This window comes from Brachycentrus maculatus, unplaced genomic scaffold (assembly GCF_059751285.1).
Source record: "Brachycentrus maculatus isolate JH-2025_06_01 unplaced genomic scaffold, ASM5975128v1 h1tg000202l, whole genome shotgun sequence".
NCBI classification, from domain to species: Eukaryota; Metazoa; Arthropoda; class Insecta; order Trichoptera; family Brachycentridae; genus Brachycentrus; species Brachycentrus maculatus.
Window position 1 is genome coordinate 2,170,888 of NW_028280953.1, and position 25,355 is coordinate 2,196,242.

The 25,355-nt window shown below is 34.2% G+C and overlaps 2 protein-coding genes across 7 annotated transcripts in view; both read right to left on the bottom strand.

Annotated features, from left to right (window-relative positions):
- The window catches only part of LOC148307286 (beta-1,4-glucuronyltransferase 1-like), a 197,457-nt gene that overhangs the window by 163,525 nt on the left and 8,577 nt on the right, over positions 1-25,355 (bottom strand). For 3 of the 6 annotated variants that reach the window (XM_088263719.1, XM_088263714.1, XM_088263715.1), the window contains one exon: positions 24,681-24,859. In XM_088263719.1, coding sequence (XP_088119845.1) covers positions 24,681-24,859 — 179 coding nt within the window. Of the gene's footprint in view, positions 1-19,737; positions 19,875-22,399; positions 24,860-25,355 lie in introns of those variants that run through there. The other 3 variants (XR_015837876.1, XM_088263718.1, XM_088263717.1) reach the window with 3 other exon arrangements.
- LOC148307290 (protein obstructor-E-like) lies at positions 31-12,407 on the bottom strand. Its single transcript, XM_088263721.1, has 6 exons — positions 12,275-12,407; positions 6,573-6,754; positions 5,646-5,766; positions 4,221-4,418; positions 2,650-2,722; positions 31-978 (listed from the first exon to the last, which is right to left on the bottom strand). The coding sequence occupies exons 1-6, from the start codon at positions 12,327-12,329 to the stop codon at positions 750-752; spliced, it is 858 nt and encodes a 285-aa protein (XP_088119847.1). The 5' UTR covers positions 12,330-12,407; the 3' UTR covers positions 31-749.

The following is a 25,355-nucleotide window of genomic DNA, read 5'->3' on the forward strand; positions in this document are numbered from 1 at the left end:
GGAAAAGTGTACCAATAAAAAGTGGTTAAAATAAATTTGTTTTATTTTACAAGGTTTTATTTATCCTTGACGAGTGTTTTTTATAGGGTTGCCATATTTACATCCCGAAAGAAATAATTATTTGATCCAGTGCTTACACATCATCGGGTGTAAACTAAGAAGTATAAATCCATAATTAACAATATGACAATGACTAAAACCTCCCCCCTATTGTCTTTGTTCCCTCTGATAAGAAATAAAAATAAAAATTAAATAAATAAATAAAATTAAAAAGCAGCTACAACCTTCAACGTCCCAAGGTACAAGTTATTATACAGACCTGAATGATGGAAGTTTAACTTCTGAAACATGTAGTCTATAATAAAACTCAAGTGGTAAAAAACGAAGTGTTTTCTTTAATCATTGTCCCAAGGGACGTTGAAGGTTGAAGAGTTTGAAATTTTGGAGTCCTTGGACCCAACTCTAAAATTCAGAATTAGCTTCACATACGGTGTTTGAAAATGATGCGGAATGCATCGAAACACGTGTCACAGTAGATTTTAAGAAAAAGTGGTATTTACTAAGTAATACATTAATTAAAAATGGATAGATTTTGCCACAAAGTGACTGCCGAATCAATTGATAAATATTTTAAAATAAAAAAAAGACATTTTATAAAATTATCAATTTAATTCACTTTTTTCTTTCATGGCAACTTTGATATAATACAAATTATCTCTTAGAAGGATATTGCAATTTCTTGGAAATATTTAGTATCTATTTCTCGAGTTATATTTGTTGGGCTGCTGATTGTCGATCCCCTGGATGGGTTCCGCCTTGAAGGCGGATCTCTGGATAACGTCGGGCGTGCAGTAGGTCACGTTCTCAATGCCGTCGCAGGTTTGGGTGAGATCGTTGTACGCGTTCCCTATCCCGCAGTTGTACAGGCGCGGCCTGGAGTTGACACAGATGTAGTAGCGCTGGCAATCAGTAGGAGACCTGGAATAAACGGGAATTGTATTCGACGCACACTCTAGAACATGGGTCGGCAACCTGCGGCCCGCGGGCCGCATGCGGCCCGCGAGACATCGTGGTGCGGCCCGCGAAATTCTCGCCGCAACGCACATGACGGACGATATTATACACAATCGAGTGAAAGGAAGTGAGAAAGGGAGCGAAGGGAATCTCATTGATTTTATTAAATACAATAAATGTCGTTAAAATATACACTTAGCGTTTTATTTTTAAAACTAAAATATTTGTACATAAATATTGTATGTATACCTACTGCAAGTGCGGCCCGCACTGATCCCCATGAAAAATATTTGGCCCTTTTACAACAAAAGGTCCTGAAACTAGAATCATTACTACCTACTACTAATACTACCGTCATGCTGTTTTCAAAATTTTAATATTAGATAAATAAATAAAGAACGGTAAAACAAATTTATGAGACGAATGTAATTGGAAAAAGAAGCAGAGGAATATGAACTAAGAAAAATATGGCACGATCAGGTATGCCAAATACTTGAAAGTGGCCAGGTTAGGAGTCGTAATAATCGGCGGGTATGTATGAGGAGATGCATGAACGTGGAAGAGGCGAAAAATGTTTGCAAAGACAGAGTGGTGTGGCGTTCTATTCTCTCTGGCGTGATGGTTAGCTAGTTAGAATAGACCCAATAATGCGTGTAAACGCTCGCTCTTTCTAATAGCGCCTGCCAAGTTAGTGTGACGCAATCAGCATAGCACTAGACACGTTCTGTTTTTGCATACAAATTTTACTGTATGTCACTAATTTATGGAAATGATAAGTATTAAATGAATAAACATGTAATTTAAAAAATATATCTTTTATATTAAAAAATCAAAGATTAATTTTAAATGAAAATAAATAAAATACAGGAAACTTTTTCGGACGATTTTTTTTCCTTTTTAAAAACAAAACAGCACTATATGTTCTGCTGATTGCGGATCACAGGCGCTTTGCATGGAATTATTCCTCCATAAATATGTATCTAGTATATATGTCCGCCTCCATAGTGTAATGGTCAGCACGCTCGGCTACCGTTCTGGAGGTCCCGGGTTCGATTCCCAGGGGGGGTCAAATAAATAAAAGTGATTTTTTTCACTCTAATATTTATTCAATAACTGAATAAATATTAGAGTGAATTTTTTTTTTTTTTTAATATATAAAAATAATATTAAATATTACCCTGGACTGGTACCTAAAGCGGAGGGCTGATCACCTTTCCTTCGTGTATTAACGATCAAGATAACACTGTGATTATATAATGCAGTGCCCAATGCACCATTGGGGTGCGGATAAGGGTTTGAATTGAAAATATATTTTTTTAAATCCTTAGAGGACTCTGAAAGAAGTAAATATATTATAAGGAGTATAGAATTTAGAGTTGAAATACAAGTATGCAGCCCCGAGTGCCCCAGACATATTATTATACCCTAGCCATGCTGTTCTCCCTCATAGTGTCGTAGTTAGCGCGTTTATATATGATAAGGCCAATCCAGTTAGCTACCAGTAAGCTGTAGGTTTGATTCCCAGCAAGATAGAAAATAAAATAAAAGTAGTTTCACTCTGATGTTTTCATTACAACGTTGGTTGGTAGTTGAATCGCCATGCCTTTTTCTTATTAAGCTTTTCATTGAATATACCTGAAATTTCTGTACTCCTGTGTTCCGAAGAATGGATCGTTGGTTTCCGGTGGACACGTGAACCCAAGGAAGGCTGTAAAAAATGATTTAAATACATTATTAATTGAACATTTCTTTCTTATGTATTTGTTTTATTTAAGCTGTCAAGTGGTGAAAAACAAGTGTTTTATTTTATATATTAAATGTTGAAATTCATTTTATTTATTGTTTCGGCATTAACTTTGTGGTAAGACATGTTACAATGATTAAAGAAAACATTTGTTTTTAACCACTTGAGTTTTATTATAGACTGCATGTTTCAGAAGTTAAACTTCCATCATTCAGGTCTGTATAATAACTTCCATCATTCAGTTATTATACAGATCTGAATGATGGAAGTTTAACTTCTGAAACATGTAGTCTATAATAAAACTCAAGTGGTAAAAAACGAAGTGTTTTCTTTAATCATTGAAATTCATTAGTTTGAAAATGCCATAACAAGGAGTAACAATTGTCACAATTTTTCATTTTTTATGTGTTTTTAACAGCAAAATACAATTTAGTAGACTCGAAAAATCAGTGTTTGATTTTTTAACATTTAATATATAAATTAAAATGGACCTCTATAATCTATAATTAAGTGTTTTATTTTAATTTATATTTCTTCTCCATCTTATTCCTCATTACTGATGGTTGTGTGACCCTTGTGGAAGCAATGACCCTTCTCCAGTTATCCCTTGACTGTGCTGCACGTAGCTCTCCAACCACCGAGGTGCCTGCTGCTGCCTTAACTCCATCGGTCCATCGTGTGGGATATCTTTCTTTCCCTCTCTTCTCCTCCAGGTTACCAATCACAACCAGTCGGTTCAAGGTTATCCTCATTGACTGACTCACAACTGAAGAATCTGTCATGTACAGATATTGGCCAGAGTCAAGCTATATATATGAATATAATTGATATTGTGGGTATAATTGCAAAAATATTAAAATTCTCTAAAATTTTTATTTAAATAATTCCTGTTATTTAAACCTTTTTTTACTTATTACTTATAACCCTTATCCGCACCCAATGGTGCATAGGTCATTGCATCGAATTGACGCAGTGTCATCTTGATCATTACTTACATGAAGGCAAGGTGATCACTCTTGCGCTTCAGGAACCAGTCCAGGATAATATTACATAAATATTATGGTGCAAAATCACCAATATTTATTTTCACCCCCCTGGGAATCGAACCCGGGACCTCCAGCACGGTAGCTAAACACGCTGACCATTACACCACGGAGGCGGACAAAAAATTAAAACTTTTAACCTGAATAAAATACCCGCAATAAAACTCAAAGTTGAATTTACTTTTAAAACCACATAAATATGACATCTCAAGCTACTTAAGTGTATTTTTTCAGCTTATAGAACATTGAAAACTTCAGTCGAAATTGCATATTTTTTGAGTTAACTATTTTTGCCAGTACACCCACGATATATATGTAGTTCTATTTCTGTGAAAAAAAACAGAACTTCTATTTTTGTGTTTTTATACAGCACTTGTGATGTGACAAGCTTCCGTTGGTTAAAATGAAATCCGGCGAACCTTCGGCATCGCAGTCAGGGACCATGTCGGGCCAGTCGCAGCGGTAGGTGTCCACGCTGAAGGCCAGGCCCTCGGGGCAGTCGAAGGTGTAGCTGCGCCCGTCCACGCAGTTGGTGAACTGGCCGCACTCCGCGGGCGAGGAGCCGCGCCGGAAGTAGCCGTACTGGTGCGGGCACTCCTCCGTCGGGTTGGGCACCTCTGCAATCGGGAACGTTCACTCGGTTATCTAACTAACTTACTTACTAATCATCATGTTGAATTGTTGGGGAATATATCCAAAATAAAACAAGGTTTTTGTTGGATTGAATTCTACATTTATTTATGTAAATGTTAATATGTGACATTATCAAACACTCAAGTGTGTTTGATAATGTCCTAAGAAGACGAAACGCGTTACGTATTAAGATATACATAAATAAATGTAGAATTCAATCCTACCAAAACTTTGTTTTATTTTGGATATATTATCCAACAATTCAATATGGAATTCTACCAACTGTCTGCAGTTACAATAAATATCCATCATGTTGATTAGCCGTAGGCAGCAAGAATAGAACTCCACCAATCTGTCTTGGCAAACACTTTTTGCCTCTTCTACATTCATGCATCTCATACATTTGTTTTTTTTTTAACAAAGAGAAATATTTATGTTTTTATTATTTACATAAATTCTTCAATATCATACTATTTCTGTGAGCCTAAGCGGCTAATTACTAGAAATAGGTATCAAATTGTTGTAGAGTGGGTTTGAACCGAGAAACTCTGACTCAAGAGTTTGCGACTAACTACAGGACCACAACTTGACACAAGTATCATTCAAAATTATTATGATTATCATTGTTAAGGTTTTAACAACAAAAATTTTACAGTTTTCCTCAGTCTTCTTGTGCTTCTATTTCCAACCATTCATCACATAAATATGTTTAACTGTTCTTTCTTCACCCATTCTATCTGCATGCCCAAACTCTCTCTATTCAAATTTAATCAATGATGCTTATGTCAGCTGTGCATTATATCCTTATATCACCATTCAAACATCTAATATACATTGTTTTGCCGCACTGAAAGATCACAATTTGACTGCATTCAGTCTACTTTCAACCTTCTTATGCACTCGATGCTTTACTTCATTACATTAGAGATAGAACCAAGCTCCATTGTGTTATTACATCATAATTATCTTAAAGGTGGAGACTGACCGGAGCATTTCTTCGTAACAACACGTTACGATGCGAGCATTCAGGCGGTCAGTACAGCGAGCCGAGCGCTCCATCCATAGTTTCGGATGCTCATAGTATGTTACGACGAAATGCTCCGGTCAGTCACCACCTTAATGATTTAGTTCTGTGGATATTAAATGAAGATACATCTTCTGGCATGCTATTTTAATATTCTAGTATCCGGAAATATGACCGGATTACTCACGTTTACTTTCCCTTCCTGCACAATCTACGTCAATGGGATACTGACACGGATACGAGAACACTGAAGCATTCGCATTGAACAGCAAACCATCCGGACACATCTTCTCCTCAGGAACTCCATCCTAGAAAAAACGGACAAAGCGTGTTATAAAAATATAGACAATACTTTATATTATATTTCTTTAAAACAGCAAGATTACTTGGTCCATTTTATGAGGAGAGAGAAATACAAAGTAATATGCATTATATTACAATGAAAAGTGGAAGGTAAATACAGCATAGGAAGAAGGCATATCAGGATTTATGTCTCGTCCAGAGTCAGATCAAAGTTCGGATAGAAATAGCAAGAAACTACTTCATCAAAATGCTTCTTTAATTGGAAAATTTTGAAAATTGGTGCCTGCGGCGAATACTGAGTGTAAAGTGGTATGACTTCGTCAGGAATGATGATGTGAGGGGAAGAATCCAACAGCCCTTCATACTGGAGGGGCTGTTGGATTCTGAAGTCAGTCCTGAAGGGGAAAAGGTGGACGTGGTTGGGACATGCCGTTAGAATGCCACCTGAGAGCATTAACCCCCCTTGACTCTTATTCCAACCCCGAGGATTCCGGAGCCCTAGAAGACAGATGACGACCATTCACTGACTATACTCAGCGGAACTTCGGGATGCTGGACTGATCTGGGAGGAAGCCAAGGAGGTGGCGCGTGACAGAGTGACTTGAAGGCGTCTCGTGTTGGCTATATGGAGCATATGCTCCACCTAGGGAGCGAACATGGAAAAACAAGAAGTAGAAAAATTGCAAACAGAATCGGCTTTCAAGAAAAAAAATTAATCTTTGCAGTGGCTCTTAAGTTTTCTGATCACTGTGCTAAGAGCCAAGGGTCTGTTTTCTTCTGCCTAAGAACTGATAGAAGTATGGGTACTTACTCTGCATTCAATGTAAGCATCACACTGCCCCGACACGGGATATCTGGCGTTGTTCTCCTTGCATCCTCCTAGCGACTTCTGTGGCTGAATGCTGTTCTGCTGTGGAGACTGGTAGGCGTTCCTCTGCGGCTGTTGTTGAGACCCAAACGCATTGTAGTTATTTTGGGCCTGGAAGCGCTGGGCTACAAAAAGAAATAAGAATAATTAGAGATGAAATCCGGTAAATATCCTGTATCCGTCTTATCTAGCATTGTCATTGGGTGGTTTTTTCATCAACTCCTGACCTTAATTAGTATATCAATTAGGGTTTTATACTAGTAACCGCAAACCCAACTCTGATCTGTACAATGTTTTTTGGCGACTCACACTCTACCAAAAGTGAACAAATAGAGAGTTTATAAACGTCTTCCGCTCTCTACTAACAGTATGTTAAAGACGCTTTTAAGCTTTTCCCGCAAACAATGTGTTAATACCTAGTCAAATACCAGATGATAAAAAAACTTCAAATTTGATTAAATTTTTAAAAAACACTTAATAATTATCATGATGCTTCCCCGCAGTGATAGGCAGAGACAATAGAATGCCACAAAAATATGTCTTTGAACACAGTCTTCGCCTCTTCTGCAATCATGCATCTTCTCATACATACACGCCGATTATTACGACTCCTGATCTAACCACGCCCATGTATTTAAAACACTTGATCTTGTCAAGTTTACCTCTGTCCTCTTCTGCTTCTATTACCAACTACATCCGCCTCATAAACTAGTTTTACTATCCTTTCTTCACTCATTCGGTTCACATGCTTAAACCATCTCAATACACCTTTCTTTGTAAAACAATAATTGATAAAAATCAATAATACATATCTCATATTATTTTTTGACATCTCATCAAAGATGAAGAAGAATATGGATGTCTGAGCATTTACGGGGCTGACGACAGTCATAGGCTGGTTTAAGTGATCACTTTACACACGTGTAACATTCACCACTTCTACCCATTATTGACAACCACACTACTCAAATTCATGGAAGTTCTATATATATGAACCAATTTCGAGACTTTTTGACAAGCTTTTTATTGAGCAGAAACTCTTTTATTAGTATGTGAGGTCCGAATCCTGGATTATAATCAAACACATGAGAAAAGCCAGAAAATATCATTTTCTTTTTTATTATTTGAGCTTATAATTTGACCAGATAATTTATTTACAACATTTTGACTGCGTCCAAATACTTGTTCAGAAAATCTGGATTATCTCCAATTACAGAAGTTATTTTCATATTATTTTTTGACATCTTTGATGAGAAACAATTTTGATGAGATATCTTTGATGAGATACAATTTGTGTATACAAACCTGAACACGTTTTAATATTTATTAGGTAACAATTTTCACTATTGAAGGTGCGGTATTGTTGGGACAAAATGCCAATAATTATGAGTACTGATTTCAACATTAACTTCAAGATTTTAGGATGAAGACTGTACAATAACAAAAAAAATCTGTCCATAACTTTAGGGGATTAAAGAATTTGAGCAAAGGGACATTTGCATTTTTATTAACACACTTAGAACGGAGAAGGTATTTCTACCCGTTCAGTCGATTGATGATTAAGAACGGGAAGAGTATTTTTACCTTCTGCGCAGGCCTCATTTCCAAGGAAGAAAAGAAGGAATTATTTAACGTTTTTATATGAATATTTTGTACAAATCTCTTTGTTAAGGTCTCAACTATATGTACACAATTATAAAATCCCGTCGCCAGCGGTTTGAAATGTTAATATAGATAGATTATGCACATATTTAAATGCTGACAAATTGATGAGATATGAAATGCTATTCATTTAATTTATTGCCGATAAAAATCAGAAGGTTATAATAAATTAACATAATATTAATAAGTTAGCATCCGAAACGACATTTTAAATGTCCGTGCTTGCGTTAAGCTTTATGTTGTCATAATTATAAATACAAACGATTGGGAAATAAGAACAAAACATGTCGAAGTACGTATTAACAAAATATACAATTTATACATTGTATTATAAGTGACAATGGTAAAGATTTGCGTGGGTGATCAAAGTAAATGACAACTTCTTTAAAAGATATCGTTACTTAATTTATTATACATATGTATATACATATATGTATATATATATATATATATATATATATATATATATATATATATATATATATATATACATATATATATATATATATATATATATATATATATATATATATTTATATATATTTATATATATATATATATATATATATATATATATATATATATATATATTCAAACGCTTATCTGCACTCCAATTGTGCATAGGGCACTGCATCATATATACGCAGTGTTATCTTGATCCTTAACACTTGAAGGAAAGGTAAATTAGAGTAATTACATTTTTCTGCATTCCATACATTTGTCTGAGTGATTGCATTTCGACTGCATTCAGTCTAATTTCATCCTACTTTGCTACGGTGCACAATACCATACACAAAGGCTGGTAATACACGTACATGTATATATATTTATATATATATATATATATATATATATATATATATATATATATATATATATATATATATATATATATATATATATACATATATATATACATATATATATATATATAAATACATATATATATATATATATATATATATATATATATATATATATATATATATATATATATATATATATATATATATATATATATATATATATATATATATATATATATATATATATATATATATATATATATATTCAAACGCTTATCTGCACTCCAATTGTGCATAGGGCACGACCAGCCCTGAGCGTGGCTAAACGCATTCTGATTTGAACGTTTGAGACAAGCTTGAGATCTAAGCCTTAAGGTCAAAACAGATTTACTTTTTTATATGTTAATATATTATATATACACAGTATATATATATATATATATATATTAGTCTATTATTATAAAACGCAAAAACCTTATTTTTTTCATAAAACAGTCTTTGAATCGCCTTGTTAAGTGTGTTACTTCATATTTACATATGCATATGTTTCCACAAGTACCTACTTAGTTGCATAATGCAAAATCCTTGACGGAAACGAGTACGATCGGGGCGCTAGCATGACGTCTTTTTCCAGACGAAAAACGAAGAAAGCGATCGTCTCGATCGCTTTCTTCGTTTTGCAATCGATTCGTCTTGTCGACAGCTCGATATTCGATTGTGCATAACTTTTTAAATTTAATTTACTTCAGGACTTTTCTTTTAACTAGTTGTACCCTGCCACGCGTTGCTGTGACTCAGTCTAGTTAAATGGAACAAAAATAATATAGAGACTATATTAGAGACATTTCTTTATTAGTTACTATCCAATGTTTTCAGACCAATAAAATAAATCTATGCAATCAAAAATGATAAATGTCAGCAGCTGTCAAGAAGCACTCTTCTCTCCACCGGTTATGTTCAACAGATGGCGCTGCCATCACGGCAAAAAACCCTGTTTAAAATAAAACGTTTTTACCTGTCACAGGTAGAAACCCGTGAGTATTCAAATGCAACGTTGTGTCAAAATTTCAAAGAAATCGGGGAATAATTTAAGTTTTGAACAAACTTACGTTTACATTATTATTTTTAATTAGATGGATGAAGACACGCTCGTATTCAAATGCCATGGCGTGTCAAAATTTCAAAGCAATCGGTGGATAACTTTAGGAGGTTTGAGATTTTTAACGACCATTCATATAGGTGGATTTGCATGAGAGTCTGTATATAAATACGATTGTGAAATTGTTCTAAAATGTTTTGAATATTGAAAGCATTAACTTTGTGGATCATATTGATATATTATTTCGAGAAATAAAAAATACCTTGTGTTCTGATCCACTCACATTTTTATTAACCAACTAGTTTCGGCAACAACAACGGAAGAGGGCAACAGGTTGTTGCCGAAACTAGTTGGTTAATAAAAATGTGAGTGGATCAGAACACAAAGTATTTTTTATTTCTCGAAATAATTGTCCTAAAATGTTTAATTTTAATGTATTGTATAACATGGGAAAATTTAAGGAAAAAAAAAATAGTTTTAAAACACATAATAATAATTATAAATGAATGCATGACGACATGCTTACAGAGTTCTTTATAATAATATACCGTTTTACTAATTCATAGAAACTTAACATAATATTTTTTATCTTATAGACTTACTCAATAAACAGTTATGTAATTTTACATGATCATAAAATTCGTCACCTGAACGCAAAACTAACCTAAGTCGCAAACAAGACAATTGCTTTTTTACTCATATCTTGTGTTCATAGGCCCTGTAAATGCCCAGACTTACATATTCTTCTTCATCTATGTTGAAATGTTTTTTTTTTTTAATAATATTTTTTACCCTAAGTAATTTATTTAATCACCCCGGGCTGGTATCTGAAGGAATTTTTATTTAAAAAAAAACGTAAAAAGTGTAAATAAAAAAAACAACCAGACACTCTTAAAGGGTAAATAGCCATAAAACAATAAAAAGAAGAACACAGTATTTTTTTTAAAATCACCTGATTTAACGAAAAATACAAATATTTATACATGTTTACTTTTCATTTAAAAAAACACAAAAAGTTTAAACAAAATAATAACTAAACACTCTTGATGGGTGAATAGCTATAAAACAAGAAAAATAAGCCGATGTTTTTAAAAAATCACCTCATTTAACGAAAAATACAAATATTTATACATATATTCTTGTCATTAAAAAAAACATTAAAAGTTTAAATAAAATAATAACTAGCCACTCTTGATGGGTGAATAGCTAATAAAACAAGAAAAAAAATCCAATGTTTTTTTAAAAATCACCTCATTTAACGAAAAATACAAATATTTATACGTGTATTCTTTTCATTTAAAAAAACACAAAAAGTTTAAATAAAATAATAACTAGACACTCTTGATGGGCGAATAGCTATAGAACAAGAAAAAGAAGCCAATGTTTTTAAAAAATCACCTCATTTAACGAAAAATACAAATAATTATACATGTAGAGTTTTCATATTTTAAAAATAAAAATAAAAAGTATAAATAAAAAAAAATAATTAGACACTCTTGAAGGGTGAATAACCATAAAATGAGAAAAGAAAGACTTTTCTTTTTAAATACCCGATTTGACGAAAAATGCAAATTAATACTGTAAGTTAAAAAATAAACTTTTTCTTCTGATAATAAATGAATTTTAATTAAATTTTATTGTTTATTAATGAAATGCTTTAAATTTTTGAAAATAAACGTAAAATGTGTAAATAAAAAAAAAACTAGACAGTCTCAATGAATATTCATCAATACATAATACATAATATAAAACCCTTATCCGCACCCCAATGGTGCATAGGGCACTGCTTCATATAAACGCAGTGTTATCTTGATCGCTTACATATGAAGGAAAGGTGATCAGCCTTCCGCTTCATGTACCAGTCCAGGGTATTATTAAATAAATATTAGAGTGAAAAAATCACTTATATTTATTTGACCCCCCCTGGGAATCGAACCCGGGGCGTCCAGAACGGTAGCCGAGCGTGCTGACCATTACACTACGGAGGCGGACATATTCATCAATACTTGTTTAAAAGAAAAAGACGGTATTTAAAAAAAATACCTGAAAACGAAAAATAGAAATATTTCTATACATACCATTGACTGCACATACCAGTAGAACAGCAGCGGTCGCACAGAAATACCTCAACATTTTGGCAGAGTTCACAGTTCAGTACTAGATCCTTGCGCAATGTCAAACTGTCGCTCGCGCGGTGGGCTGAGGGCGACTGAACACCGAGAGGCGCGAGATGTCTGGGGAGGCTGCGTCTAGTGGACCGGTAGCGCAGTGGAATCAATCATCGACCATTCATTTATCTCTGAGAATGTCTATAATTATAGATTCCACTTATCGTGCGAAAAGTTAGGAAAGTAGCCCATGTTGCTACAATCCGTAGCGTAATATGGTTGTTACCGAATTTGGCTACCATGCTGGAAGCCTCGGGTTCAATTCTCAAGGGGTCACGATAAATATACGTATACATTTTTTCCATATTATCCTGGACTAGTACCTCGTAGTACAACGTAGCGTAATGGTCAGCACGCTCGGGTACCGTACTGGAGGTCCTGGGTTCGATTACCCGACTACTAGGTATTACCAAAATAAGGACGCAACTTAAATAACAGTATGTTTTTTTGTGATTATTTTAGCTTAGTGAAAATGCGTAATGATAAAAAACGCCGCGTCACTTTCATTTAGACCGCGTCATATTAAAATAACGCCCACTTCATTATTCCTCATTTCGCAATACTTCACATATCAACTCGTCTTTTGCAACATTTAAAACACAGTTTTGTAATAAATATTTACACACACACACACACACACTTCCACATTCATGCATTTCCTCATACATACCCACCGGTGGTTCCAACTCCTTACTTGACCTGACCTAAACTTGGCATGATCAACTATTCGAAATAGTTGATCATGCCAAGTTCTCCTCGGTCTTCCATCTCCTCCTCCTAGTTCCATCTACATTCGCCTTAAAAATGTGTTTGGCCGTTCTTTCCTTGGTCGTTCGTTCCACGTGTCAAACCATCTCAACGCATCTTTCTTCATTCCATACATTTATCTGAGTGATTGCATTTCAACTGCATTCAGTCTACTTTCATCCTACTTTGCTACGATGCACAATACCATACACAAGGGCTGGTAATACACGTACATGTATATATATATATATATATATATATATATATATATATATATATATATATATATATATATATATATATATATATATATATATATTGCATTTATGACAAGCTTGTTTATCTACCGCGCATAAGGTCAAGGGTTCGATTCGTAGGAGGTTATCATTAATGAGTGTAGTATTTCTTAATTGTGACCTTTTTAATGTGTTACCCTGAACTGTTACGTGAAGCGTAAGAATGATCACCTTGCTTTCGCGTAATGGACTATCGAGGTGAACCTGCGTTATCGGATGCAGCGTCCTTTGCACTATTGGTATGAGGAGGAAGCAAATAATATTTTTTCTCACATTTTTTTATTTTCTTTATATTACGCTAATGCTGTTGGAAATAGACGCTGAAGAAGACTATTGAAAACTTGGCATAATCAAATCAAATCTTGAGCGTGGTCAGGTCAGAAGTGGGAATAATTGGCGGGTATGTATCTGTCCGCCTCCGTAGTGTAATGGTCAGCACGCTCGGCTACCGTTCTGGATGTCCCGGGTTCGATTCCCAAGGGGGGTAAAATAAATATAAGGGATTTTTTCACTGTCATATTTATTGAATATTACCCTGGACTGGTACCTAAAGCAGAGGGCTGATCACCTTTCCTTCATGTGTAAACGATCAAGATAACACTGCGTTTATATGACGCAGTGCCCTATGCACCATTGGGGTGCGGATAAGGGTTTTATTATTATTATGTATGAGAAGATGCATGAATGTGGATGAGGCGAAGAATGTTTACAATGTCAGTGGTGTGGCGTTTGATTCTCTCTGCCTACCCCTATAAAAAGGGTGTAGAGATACAGACAGATCCTGAAGATCTATAAAAAGAAGAAGAAGAAGATTATAATGTTTCAGGCGCTTCTTGAATATGTATAATTTGGTGAATGGTTCATCCTTATTCATATTCTGTGACGCTGTAACCTCTAAAAAAGTATTCCCATTAATAAGAGTACTATAATTATTAATAAGTTGTTTTTCGATTCGCGTAAATGTCGCTTTTGCGTCGGATTTCGGTTAAAGTTCACGCTTATTAAACAAATACGTTGTTTTGTAGAAATATTTCAAATACCAACGGGTGACCTTTCCGTTTATACAGTAGGGTAACCAATGGATCTTTGTCAGACGGGAGGAATATCTAATTTAACATACTCAACCTATGAAGGATTGTATTAGACTCGTGAAGTGCTTATAACAGCCGATATAATTAATATTTTCATTCATCATTTTCTTTTGGAAAATTCGCCTTCGAAAAAACGTTATTTTCGTAAATTGGCAATGAATGACGTCACAGAAACGATGGAGTTATTTTAATATTGGTTACATTGCTAAATTATTGGCGGCTCTATTTGTTTATGTCTATGGTCCACCCTTCCACCCCCCCCCTACCCTCCTATTTGTATAAAACAAATGGTAGTGGTAAACAAACAATCTACACTACTTCTATTTTTTTTTAAACCCTTATCCACACCTAATGGTGCGTAGGGCACTGCATCAAATTGACGCAGTGTTATCTTGATCATTACTTACATGAAGGCAAGGTGATCACTCTTGCGCTTCAGGAACCAGTCCAGGGTAATATAAAATAAATATTACAGTGTTAAATCACTAATATTTATTTTCACCTCCCCCCTGGGAATCGAACCCGGGACCTCCAGCACGGTAGCTAAACACGCTGACCATTACACCACGGAGGCGGACAAACTACTATTACAGCTCTATAAACCATGGACAATAAACCATATGACGTCATAAAATGTTCGATGAAGGAAATTTGATGACGTATGCGAACGCACGTTTTTTGTTTTATAAAAATATCTAACGTTTAAACCTTCATATATATCCCTTATTTCTCTTCATATTTCAATAAGTCTATAACCTATAGTCTTTTTCATATTAATTTATTAGCCAATATTCACACATCGTGATATTTATCCATTCTTAACTGAAATCGAGACAACGACAAGTATAAGAAACTCACTCATCAAATCAACCATATATAACCCCAAGAACTCGCATCGCTCACTCCTTTCAAGAACGTCATAAATCAAAAAACTTGATTTTTCAGGAGAACGTTTTAAAAGTTTAAAAATATAATACGATGTATTAAAAATAAATATCAAGCCACTTTTTTAACTTTTTACTTTGCAACAGATCTTTTAAGGTTAAACCTGAAGGTTTTTTCTCCATTTGAAAAATATTTAGCATATTCAAAAAAACAATTAAACAATACCTTTTCTTCAAAATGCAAAAACAATACTTTCTGCCCTTTAGCGGGTAAATATTAAGTTAAAAATATGCCTCTTTTGCTGGGATATAGTACATTTTCTGAGCATTCCGAAGACATGCACAACTGAAAATTGACGATTTTTTATTTATCACGTTCTTGAAAGGAGTGAGCGACATGTGAAAGAATCTGTCAATTAAAGAATTTACACAAGTTCCAAAATTTGAGTAGGTAGTGTGGTAGGTAGAATGGTGAATGTTACACTTTATAAACCACTCATAAACAGGAATCTCAGACTTCAATTGAAATACGCACATTTTTAGACTGTTTTTATTTTATTTTATTATTAGAATAACCCGCAGAGCATATATTTTAGATGCTTGTCTGCAGGTAGGATAGTAAGGATAATAATAATAAAATAATAAAACCCTTACCGCACCCCAATGGTGCATAGGGCACTGCTTCATATAAACGCAGTGTTATCTCGATCGTTTACACATGAAGGAAAGGTGATCAGCCCTCCACTTCAGGTACCAGTCCAGTGTAATATTGAATAAATATTAGAGTGAAAAAATCACTTATATTTATTAAACCCCCCTGGGAATCGAACCCGGGACCTCCAGAACGGTAGCCGAGCATGCTGATCATTACACTACGGAGGCGGACAACACTAGTAAGGATAGGGAAGGTAAATGTGAAAAATACATCACAAACACCCAGACTAATTGATAAAAAAGCTTTCTTGAATTCATTTTGAAATTGGCGGAAGTCGAACCCGCGATGCCAGTTTCGCGGTCGAGCGTCTACCCAACTACGCCACGGCGCCAATTCAACTTAAGTTTAAACTTATTTGTATATTAGTCTCGATGTCATCGGTGATGTATGGTCTCCCTAGCTGCTGTGGCGAGTGGATGACCATGAGGTGGGAAGAGGATCCGAACGATAGTTGATTGGAATCATATACGCTTCTCGGTAAGCTGATGACCGAATTATTATTGGCGCTGTGTAGTCATGCAATTATTTCCGTACTCAATCGATTCACCCGCAAATACAGCGCAATTCGGTTATAACGAACTCCTTTACAGTCGAAATTCAAGAGTGTCACACACAATATGTTTTTTACAATCATCACTCAATAAGACAGCGTCGGCATAGATAGTTTCCCATTCCTATACACAGGACCAACCTGCCGATGGTTATGCCTGTAGGAAGAGCTACCGCTATGTTGAACAATATCATGACATACATCTGTTCCATGTGTCTGAGGGGGTATTCCAAAGCGGGATTCTTATATACCTTTAACTAGAGTCTTACTTACTTTGCAATTTATGTTTTTAATATATACGCCTAAATGTAAGTTTGTCATGTACATGTCAATTATTGAATAAATTGAATTGAGTGTCACACTCGATAAGTCAGTAGGATAATTGATAAAATTTCTTCATTTAGGGTTTAAAAAATTGCAAATCCTTGCTTCAAACGCATCAATTACGCTACCATAAATATGTGGAGGTCCTCACCAAAACGCTACATTTCCATTATAAATGATTTTAAGTAATCAGGAATTCTAGCTTGTAAAATTGTTACATTTTGGTACGATTTAATGATTTCATATTGGTTCAACATAGGATTAACACAAGACACGTTTTGTGGCAACTTTAATAAAGATTTCGATAGAATACAGTAAACAGAACAGATTTGCATTGAAATGATTATTTTGTGCAATATTGGAAATGTAACTTTTTGTGAGAACCTCCACATATGTAATATATATATATATATATATATATATATATATATATATATATATATATATATATATATATATATATATATATATATATATATATATATATATATATATATATATATATATATATATATATATATATATATATATATATATATATATATATATATATATATATATATATATATATATATATATATATATATATATATATATATATATATATATATATATATATATATATATATATATATATATATATATATATATATATATATATATATATATATATATATATATATATATATATATATATATATAAACCTTATCCGCACCCCAATGGTGCATAGGGCACTGTGTCATATAAACGCAGTGTTATCTTGATCGTTTACACATGAAGGAAAGGTGATCAGCCCTCCGCTTCAGGTACCAGTCCATGGTGATATTAAATAAATATTACAGTGAAAAAATCACTTATATTTATTTTACCCCCCTTGGGAATCGAACCCGGGCCTCCAGAACGGTAGCCGAGCGTGCTGACCATTACACTACGGAGGCGGAAAATGTAATATGTGCTTTTAATCGGTGGGAATCGAACCAGCATCGACAGTCTCGCAGTCAAGCGTCTACTTATCTTCGCCTTACCCAGCGTCATATGTTCTTTGGCCATATTAGAACTCTAATATGTGTTACGTACAACCATTTTTTTGGTTTTACGCCACAGGTTGAACGTTTAAAACCGGCTTTACGTCTGCCACAAGTCACCATAGGTTAGTCATCTTCAAACAAAACACATTGTGTAATATTATTAGTAAACTTTCGCTCTTTGCGAGACGAATCTTTATGAACGCTAATGCGAACAGTGTGGGACTTAGTTTGCATTTTCCTATATACAAGTCCATATGTATGTATCGCCTATTAACAAAATCCGCCAGATCCATGTAAGTCGATTTTACAAAAAATACAAAATTCTCCGGGTAACATTTATGTTTCGAAGATTTGTCTATCATTAGATAAAACATTATGAAATAGAGAATTTTCCCATTTTTCTGGATTTTTTGCAGTATTTAAAAAAAACACGAGACACAAACCGATAATGACGTCATCTTAATTTTTGACCTATCCCCGCTCTCTGATTGGCCGATATGGGTCAGAAGGCAAGATTCATGAATATAGCGGAATTTGAAATACAACGCTGTTTTTAATTTTTAGCAGGGTTTTCAAGTATGTAAATATTTTAAACAATAAAACCCACAATTGGCATTCTAATAGAGCATTTATTTCAAAATTTTATAAAATTGATTTGGCGGATTTTGAAATTAGGCGACACACATCGCTCACTCCTTTCAAGAACGTCATAAATCAAAAAACTTGATTTTTCAGTAGAACGTTTTTAAAGTTTAAAAATATAATACAATGTATTAAAAATAAATATCAATCCTTTTATTGAACTTTTTACTGTGCAACAGATCTTTTTAGGTAAAACCTGAAGGTTTTTTCTCCATTTGAAAAATATTTAGTTTACTTAAAAAAATAATTAAACAATACCTTTTCTTCAAAATGCAGAAAACAGCACTTTGTGCCCTGTAGCGGGTAAACATTAAGTAAAAAATATGCTTCTTTTGCTGGGATATAGTTAAAAATATGCTTCTTTTGCTGGGAGATAGGATATAATTTTCTGGGCATTCCGAAAACATGCACAACTGAAAATTGGCGATTTTTGATTTATGACGTTCTTGAAAGGAGTGAGCGACATGTTAGAGGTCCTCACCAAAAAGTTTCATTTCCAATATTGCACAAAAAATCCTTAAAATGCAAATCTGTCCTGTTTAGTAAAAGTAAAGTAAAGTAAGTTTAGTAAAAAAGTCCTGTATTCTATCGAAATCTCAATTAAAGTTGCGACAAAACGTTTAAAGTTGTGACCAATCCTGTGTTAAACCAATATGAAATCATGAAATCGTACCAAAGCTTAACAATTTTACAAGCTAGAATTCCTGATTACTTAAAATCATTTATAATGGAAATGTAACGTTTTGGTTTGGAGGGCGAGTGTTTTTGCCTAGAATTTTCACTCATGAATTACATGAAATTATAGAAACTTTAAACATAAAGAGTAAATCCACTCACAAGTAGGCATAGGCTATGAAACTTATAAAGTTGAAGCCTGAGTAGGGACATGATAAACGGTGTTGCATAAGCCGTAGCTAGATTTCAGAGTCACTTGGACGTTAGGTAATTCAAAAAAAAAATTGGTTTGGAGGACCTCCACATAAAGAGTTCCAAAAAAAATTAGTAGTGTGGTTGTCAATCATGGGTAGAATGATGAATGTTGCACGTGTGTAAAGTGATAAATTAACCAGCCTATTACAGGTCACGAGAGGCTGTAAATACCCAGACTTACATATTCTTCTTCATTCTTTGTTGAAATGTAAATAATTATGACTTCCGTTTTTTAATCCGATTGTTTAAAGCTTATCAAGCCAATCAATGCACAAACTTCGTAGCGTATCGCGCATTTCTAGCTAAAATAAAAAATAATGGATAATTCTCATGATGTGTTATTATTGACTAATAAATTATTATCAAAAATCGCAAACTATCGGTAACATTCTTATTGAAATCTGTAGAGAAGTAAGGGAGATATGAAGGTTTAAACTTTAAGATAATTGAATAAAACGAAAAACGGACACCGCTATACGTCATTAAATTTTACGTCATCGGGTGTGTTATGGGGCGTATGCCTTTATGTATCTGCTTTATCTTCTTCAAACCCTTATCCGCACCCCAATGGTGCATAGGGCACTGCATCATATAAACGCAGTGTTATCTTGATTGTTAACACATGAAGGAAAGGTGATCAGCCCTCCGCTTCAGGTACCAATCCAGGGTAATATTGAATACATATTAGAGTGAAAAAATCACTTGTATTTATTTGACCCTCTCTGGGAATTGAACACGGGACCTCCAGTACAGTAGCCGAGCGTGCTGGCCATTACACTACAGAGGCATCTGTTGATTTAATTTTAAAAAAAATTCATCATAATTTAAAATATTTGATGAAATCCTATTTTTCTTAAATAATCATAATTTGATATGGAAAAATTCACAGAGGACTAGAAATTCAATATTTTAGAAAAAAAAAACTTTTAGTATACTGAAAAGCGATATACTGAAATCTGGAAAATATGTTTTTAATATTATGATCTGTTTTTTTTTTCCTGCGTCTTACGTTGATCTGGTTATTGTATCAGTATATGCTCATTAGTTCAATTAAATATAAAAGTATGTTGAATCATAATTTTTTTCTAAAATATTTTATCTGCTATAGAGAGCTGTAAAAGTAGTAGTGTGGATTCGTTTCTGTGACGTCATTCGCTACCAACTTACGAAAACAACGTTTTTACGAAGGCGAATTTTGCAAAAGAAAATGATGAATGAAAATATTGATTATTCGGCTGTTATAATCACAAAACGAGTCTTACACAATCCTTTATAGGTTGAGTATGTTAAATTAGATATTCCTCCGATCGAGTGATAATACCCTATTCATCAAATGTCATCTTTTCACTTCGCCATTGATGGCCGTTCACAAAGCGACATTTGAAAATAACCTTAGTTCATCTCACGCCAGCAAAAAACACGTTTTTTCCCGTTTCTAGAAAAAAATGCGTTGAACTTGTGTTTTTTTCTCTCGTTAAATTCCATTCTCAGTTCGGCACAGTGATTTGAATGGCCACTGTGACCTTGGCATATTCACACGGAACAATTTATTGTTTTACCTACTTGAATGATGAGACACAAATACGGATTTCAGTTAAAATGTGGAGGTCTTCACCAAATCGTTACATTTTCATTATGAATGATTTTAAGTAATCAGGAATTCTAGCTTGTAAAATTGGTGCGTTTTGGTGCGATTTAATGATTTCATATTGGTTTAACACAGGATTGGTCACGTTTTGTCGCAACTTTAATTAAGATTTTGATAGAATACAGTACACAAAACTGATTTGCATTTAAAGGATTTTTTTTGTTGCAATATTGGAAATGTCACTTTGTGATGAGGACCTCCACATATATCAAGTAGTAATCATATGGCGTAGTAAAGTACATTTAATCAATTTTGTTTCCGCGAAAAGTAAGTTGTGTCTTCTTCTTTATGAGTCCTCTGACCTCCCTTGCTGGATATAGGCCTCTTCCCCTTCTTCCATTTCCTCCGGTCGGTTGTTACTTGCAGCCAGTTTCTACCCCCCACAGCGACTGTGTCGTCGGACCATCTCTTTTGGGGTTTTCCGACACCTCTTTCATTCTCCCAAGGTCTCCATGGTAAAATTCTTGGGGTACATCTTGTGGGGCCCTGTCTTGCAATATGTCCTGCCCATTGCCATTTGAGTTTTGCCACACGATCCATGATATCCTGTACTTTGATTATATTCTTGGTATCTTCATTTTTTATTTTATCCATCAGACTTAAACCAATCAAAAAATTCATTTTCCATATATTTTCGAAATACAGTCATACTACATATAACAAAATTCATTCAATATTTACATATATGTATCTTCCAGTTAACAGAAGCCACACACAAGATATGAATATTATCCTTATCATAAAACTTAACTCTATATTTATATCTTCTTCTCACCCAATGGTGCATAGGGCACTGCATCATATAAACGCAGTGTCATCTTGATTGTTAACACATGAAGGAAAGGTGATCAGCCCTCGGCTTCAAGTACCAGTCCAGGGTAATATTGAATAAATATTAGAGTGAAAAAATCACTTATATTTATTTGACCTCCCTCTGGGGATCAAACCCGGGACCTCTAGAACTTTAATTGAGCGTGCTGACCATTACACTACAGAGGCAGACAATACTCATAGTTACTATTACAAGTAACTATCAAATTAAAACAGATTAGTTTGATGGATTTTAAATGAAGAAAAAAAAACCAACCGCATGTTTATCACTGTTTATTAATACATGAATCAAGCGATATTATTCATTTTCCGTATATTTTCCAAATACAGTTATGTTACATAATATATCAAAATTCATCCATACCACATAATGTATCTTCCAATTATTACTCCAATAAGTATAAAAACAACAAAATTAGTTTAAAAAAAAAAAAATAAAACACTAGTATAAGACCAGTTTTTTTAGTTTAAGGCAGGCCTGGCCAATCCAAATTATACCCCGGGAAGCATCGTGACCTAAAATTTTCCTAAGGGCCGCATACAGACAGTAGTAATTAAAAAAAAATTACAATGTACTTTTTGTACTTTAAATATACTTATGGATTTTTGAAGTATTATAAATAATTTGAATGCAGAGGTAATCAGAAAGTACAATCAGGGTAATCATGAAAAAGAAATATTACTAAGACCAGATGTGAGAAGAAAACACACATTGAACAAAAAAAAATTGTGCAGTAATAAAAATTGTTATCAAGTTCAACAATCAAAATGATTAATTCATTCAAACCCTTATCCGCACCCCAACGGTGCATAGGGCACTGCGTCATACAAATGCAGTGTTATCTTGATCGGTAACACATGAAGGAAAGGTGATCAGCCCTCCACTTCAGGTACCAGTCCACGGTAATATAAAATAAATATTAGAGTGAAAAAATCACTTATATTTATTTGACCCCAGGGGAATCGAGCCTGGGACCTCTAGAACGGTAGCCGAACGTGCTGACCATTACACTACGGAGGCGGGCAAAAATGATTAATTTGGATACATAAATCAAAGCAATTTTATTTAAAATAAAACCAATTTTTCATTGGCCACTCAGTGCGAGATTTGAATTTCTTTTCACCGGAATATATTCATTTTATGTAATTACAGAAACTTGATTGGTTTTAATAACTGAAGGACTCAATATTTAAATAAATATTTGTCATACATGATCGCGGGTTGGCCACCCTTGGTTTAAGGTGAACACGACTAGTTTTGAGAACAGGTGAAAATACAAACTGATTTACACAAACAAATACTTTATTTTCATATTTAAATCATGTTATTCCTCAAAGTTAATGCCAAATCAAAAAATAAATTAAAATATACTTTAAAAAAAATGTGTTTTCATATTTGATTTCATAAATTGATTCGGCAATTACTTTGTAGTAATATCTATCCATTATTAATTTAAATTTCACTTGATGCAACACTTTTTAACACATTGTAGTCGGGCGCTTCGAACAATAGACTCTAGCCTATAGCGGACATTTTTCGCGATTAGCACAAAAATATATCGCTTTCTTAAAATTGACACAATTTCTAAACCAAATAATATTTTCGATTGAAATTTTCAAAGAAATCATATTTGACATTTGATCATCAAAAATAAATTATAATCATAATTTTTAATTAAGTATTCCGTATTTCACAATTTTAGAAGCATTTTAAACTCTTAAAAATAGTCTTCCCCTCCGAGGTATCATTCCCTATACAATGCTAATATATTCAAATAATAAAATACCAAACAGTAAACAAAACAGTGCGAGCGGTATGAAAAATAGTCCAATACGTGAAATGACTCAAACTAAACTGGAGATTGAGATCGCATAAAAATATTAGATTTCTGGCGATGCCTTTACAAGCGACACACTAGCCAATCCGGACAAGGCATCTCAAATAACGTCAACAGACTGTCGCCTAGCACCCAGGTAGCAGATTACCCTTCAACGCGTTTTATTTCACGCTGATAACAAACCCATATATTGCCGTTTCCCGCCGATAACCGACAGTCGACAAAAAACAGCATTTGCCGTGTCCCGCAGTTGACCGACAGTCCGGGAAAAACGGCAAATGCCGTGTCCCGCCGACAACGTGTTAAAATCCATTGTGACACCTCTTTCGATACATTCTGCATCATTTTATCTTGCAGTGTTTGAAAATGATGCTGAAATTTTCGAAACACATGTCACAATAGATTTTAAGAAAAAGTGGTAATTACCAAGTAAAATTAAAATAACAATGAGACAGAATAAGAAACGCCAGGATAAGGGAAATATGCGAGATTCAAAATGTCGTTAGGTGGGGAAGGCAACGAAGGAGACAACGGTATACGCATGTGAGGAGAATGGAACCATTCAGACTCCCCCACATTGCACTATACGGCCATCCCCAAGGTAGACGACTCTTGACAGCTGGGAATCGACATCGCAGGAGGCTAATCCCCCTTAAAAACAGGCCACAAGGCCTACACCAAGAAGAAGTAGAAGGTGAAAATTAAAATAGTAAAAAAAACACCCAATTCAACTCTGGAACTTATTGGAACTGTCTGTATTGCCCTTCTGTGCTTAGACTACACATCCTGACCTGGAACCGAACAAAGTTTCCAACTCTTTGACGATAACATTCCGCAGGAGATATATTGTTCTTCTCGCTTCACGCGATCGCTTCTTGTCCCTTCTGTATACCTTTATACCGGGAGCGTGCGTCAGGAAGGCATTGTTCAGTAGCATGTAGTCATAGTTCTTAACACACATTATGAAATTCTGGAAGAAACAAAAATATACATTAAGAAGAAGTCTATGAAGATAGCAATATAAAAAGATATTGGCTGGATTCGGTGATCACTTGTGACAAAAAAAAATTATATCGATTACCGTAGAACGGGGGCTACTTGAACTTTGATGTGTTACTTGAGCTCAGTACAAAAAAAAATATTTAAATCTATATTTGGTCCACAATATTGAACGTATAAGTGTCACTTATCAGGAAACAATGCATCATGTTGATGCGTTCATTATTGTAGACCAAATAAAGTTTTTTTTTTTTGTACTGGGCTCAAGTAACACATCAAAGTTCAAGTAGCCCCGTTCTATGGTATATGAGATTTTTTTTATCACCATCCATCCCGGAAAATCGGAAGTACAAGTAAAAAAAAACTAACTAACTAACCATCACGCTGCTTCTCCACAGGGGTAGGCAGAGAGAATAGAACGCCACACCACTCTATCTTTGTAAACATTCTTCGCCTCTTCCACGTTC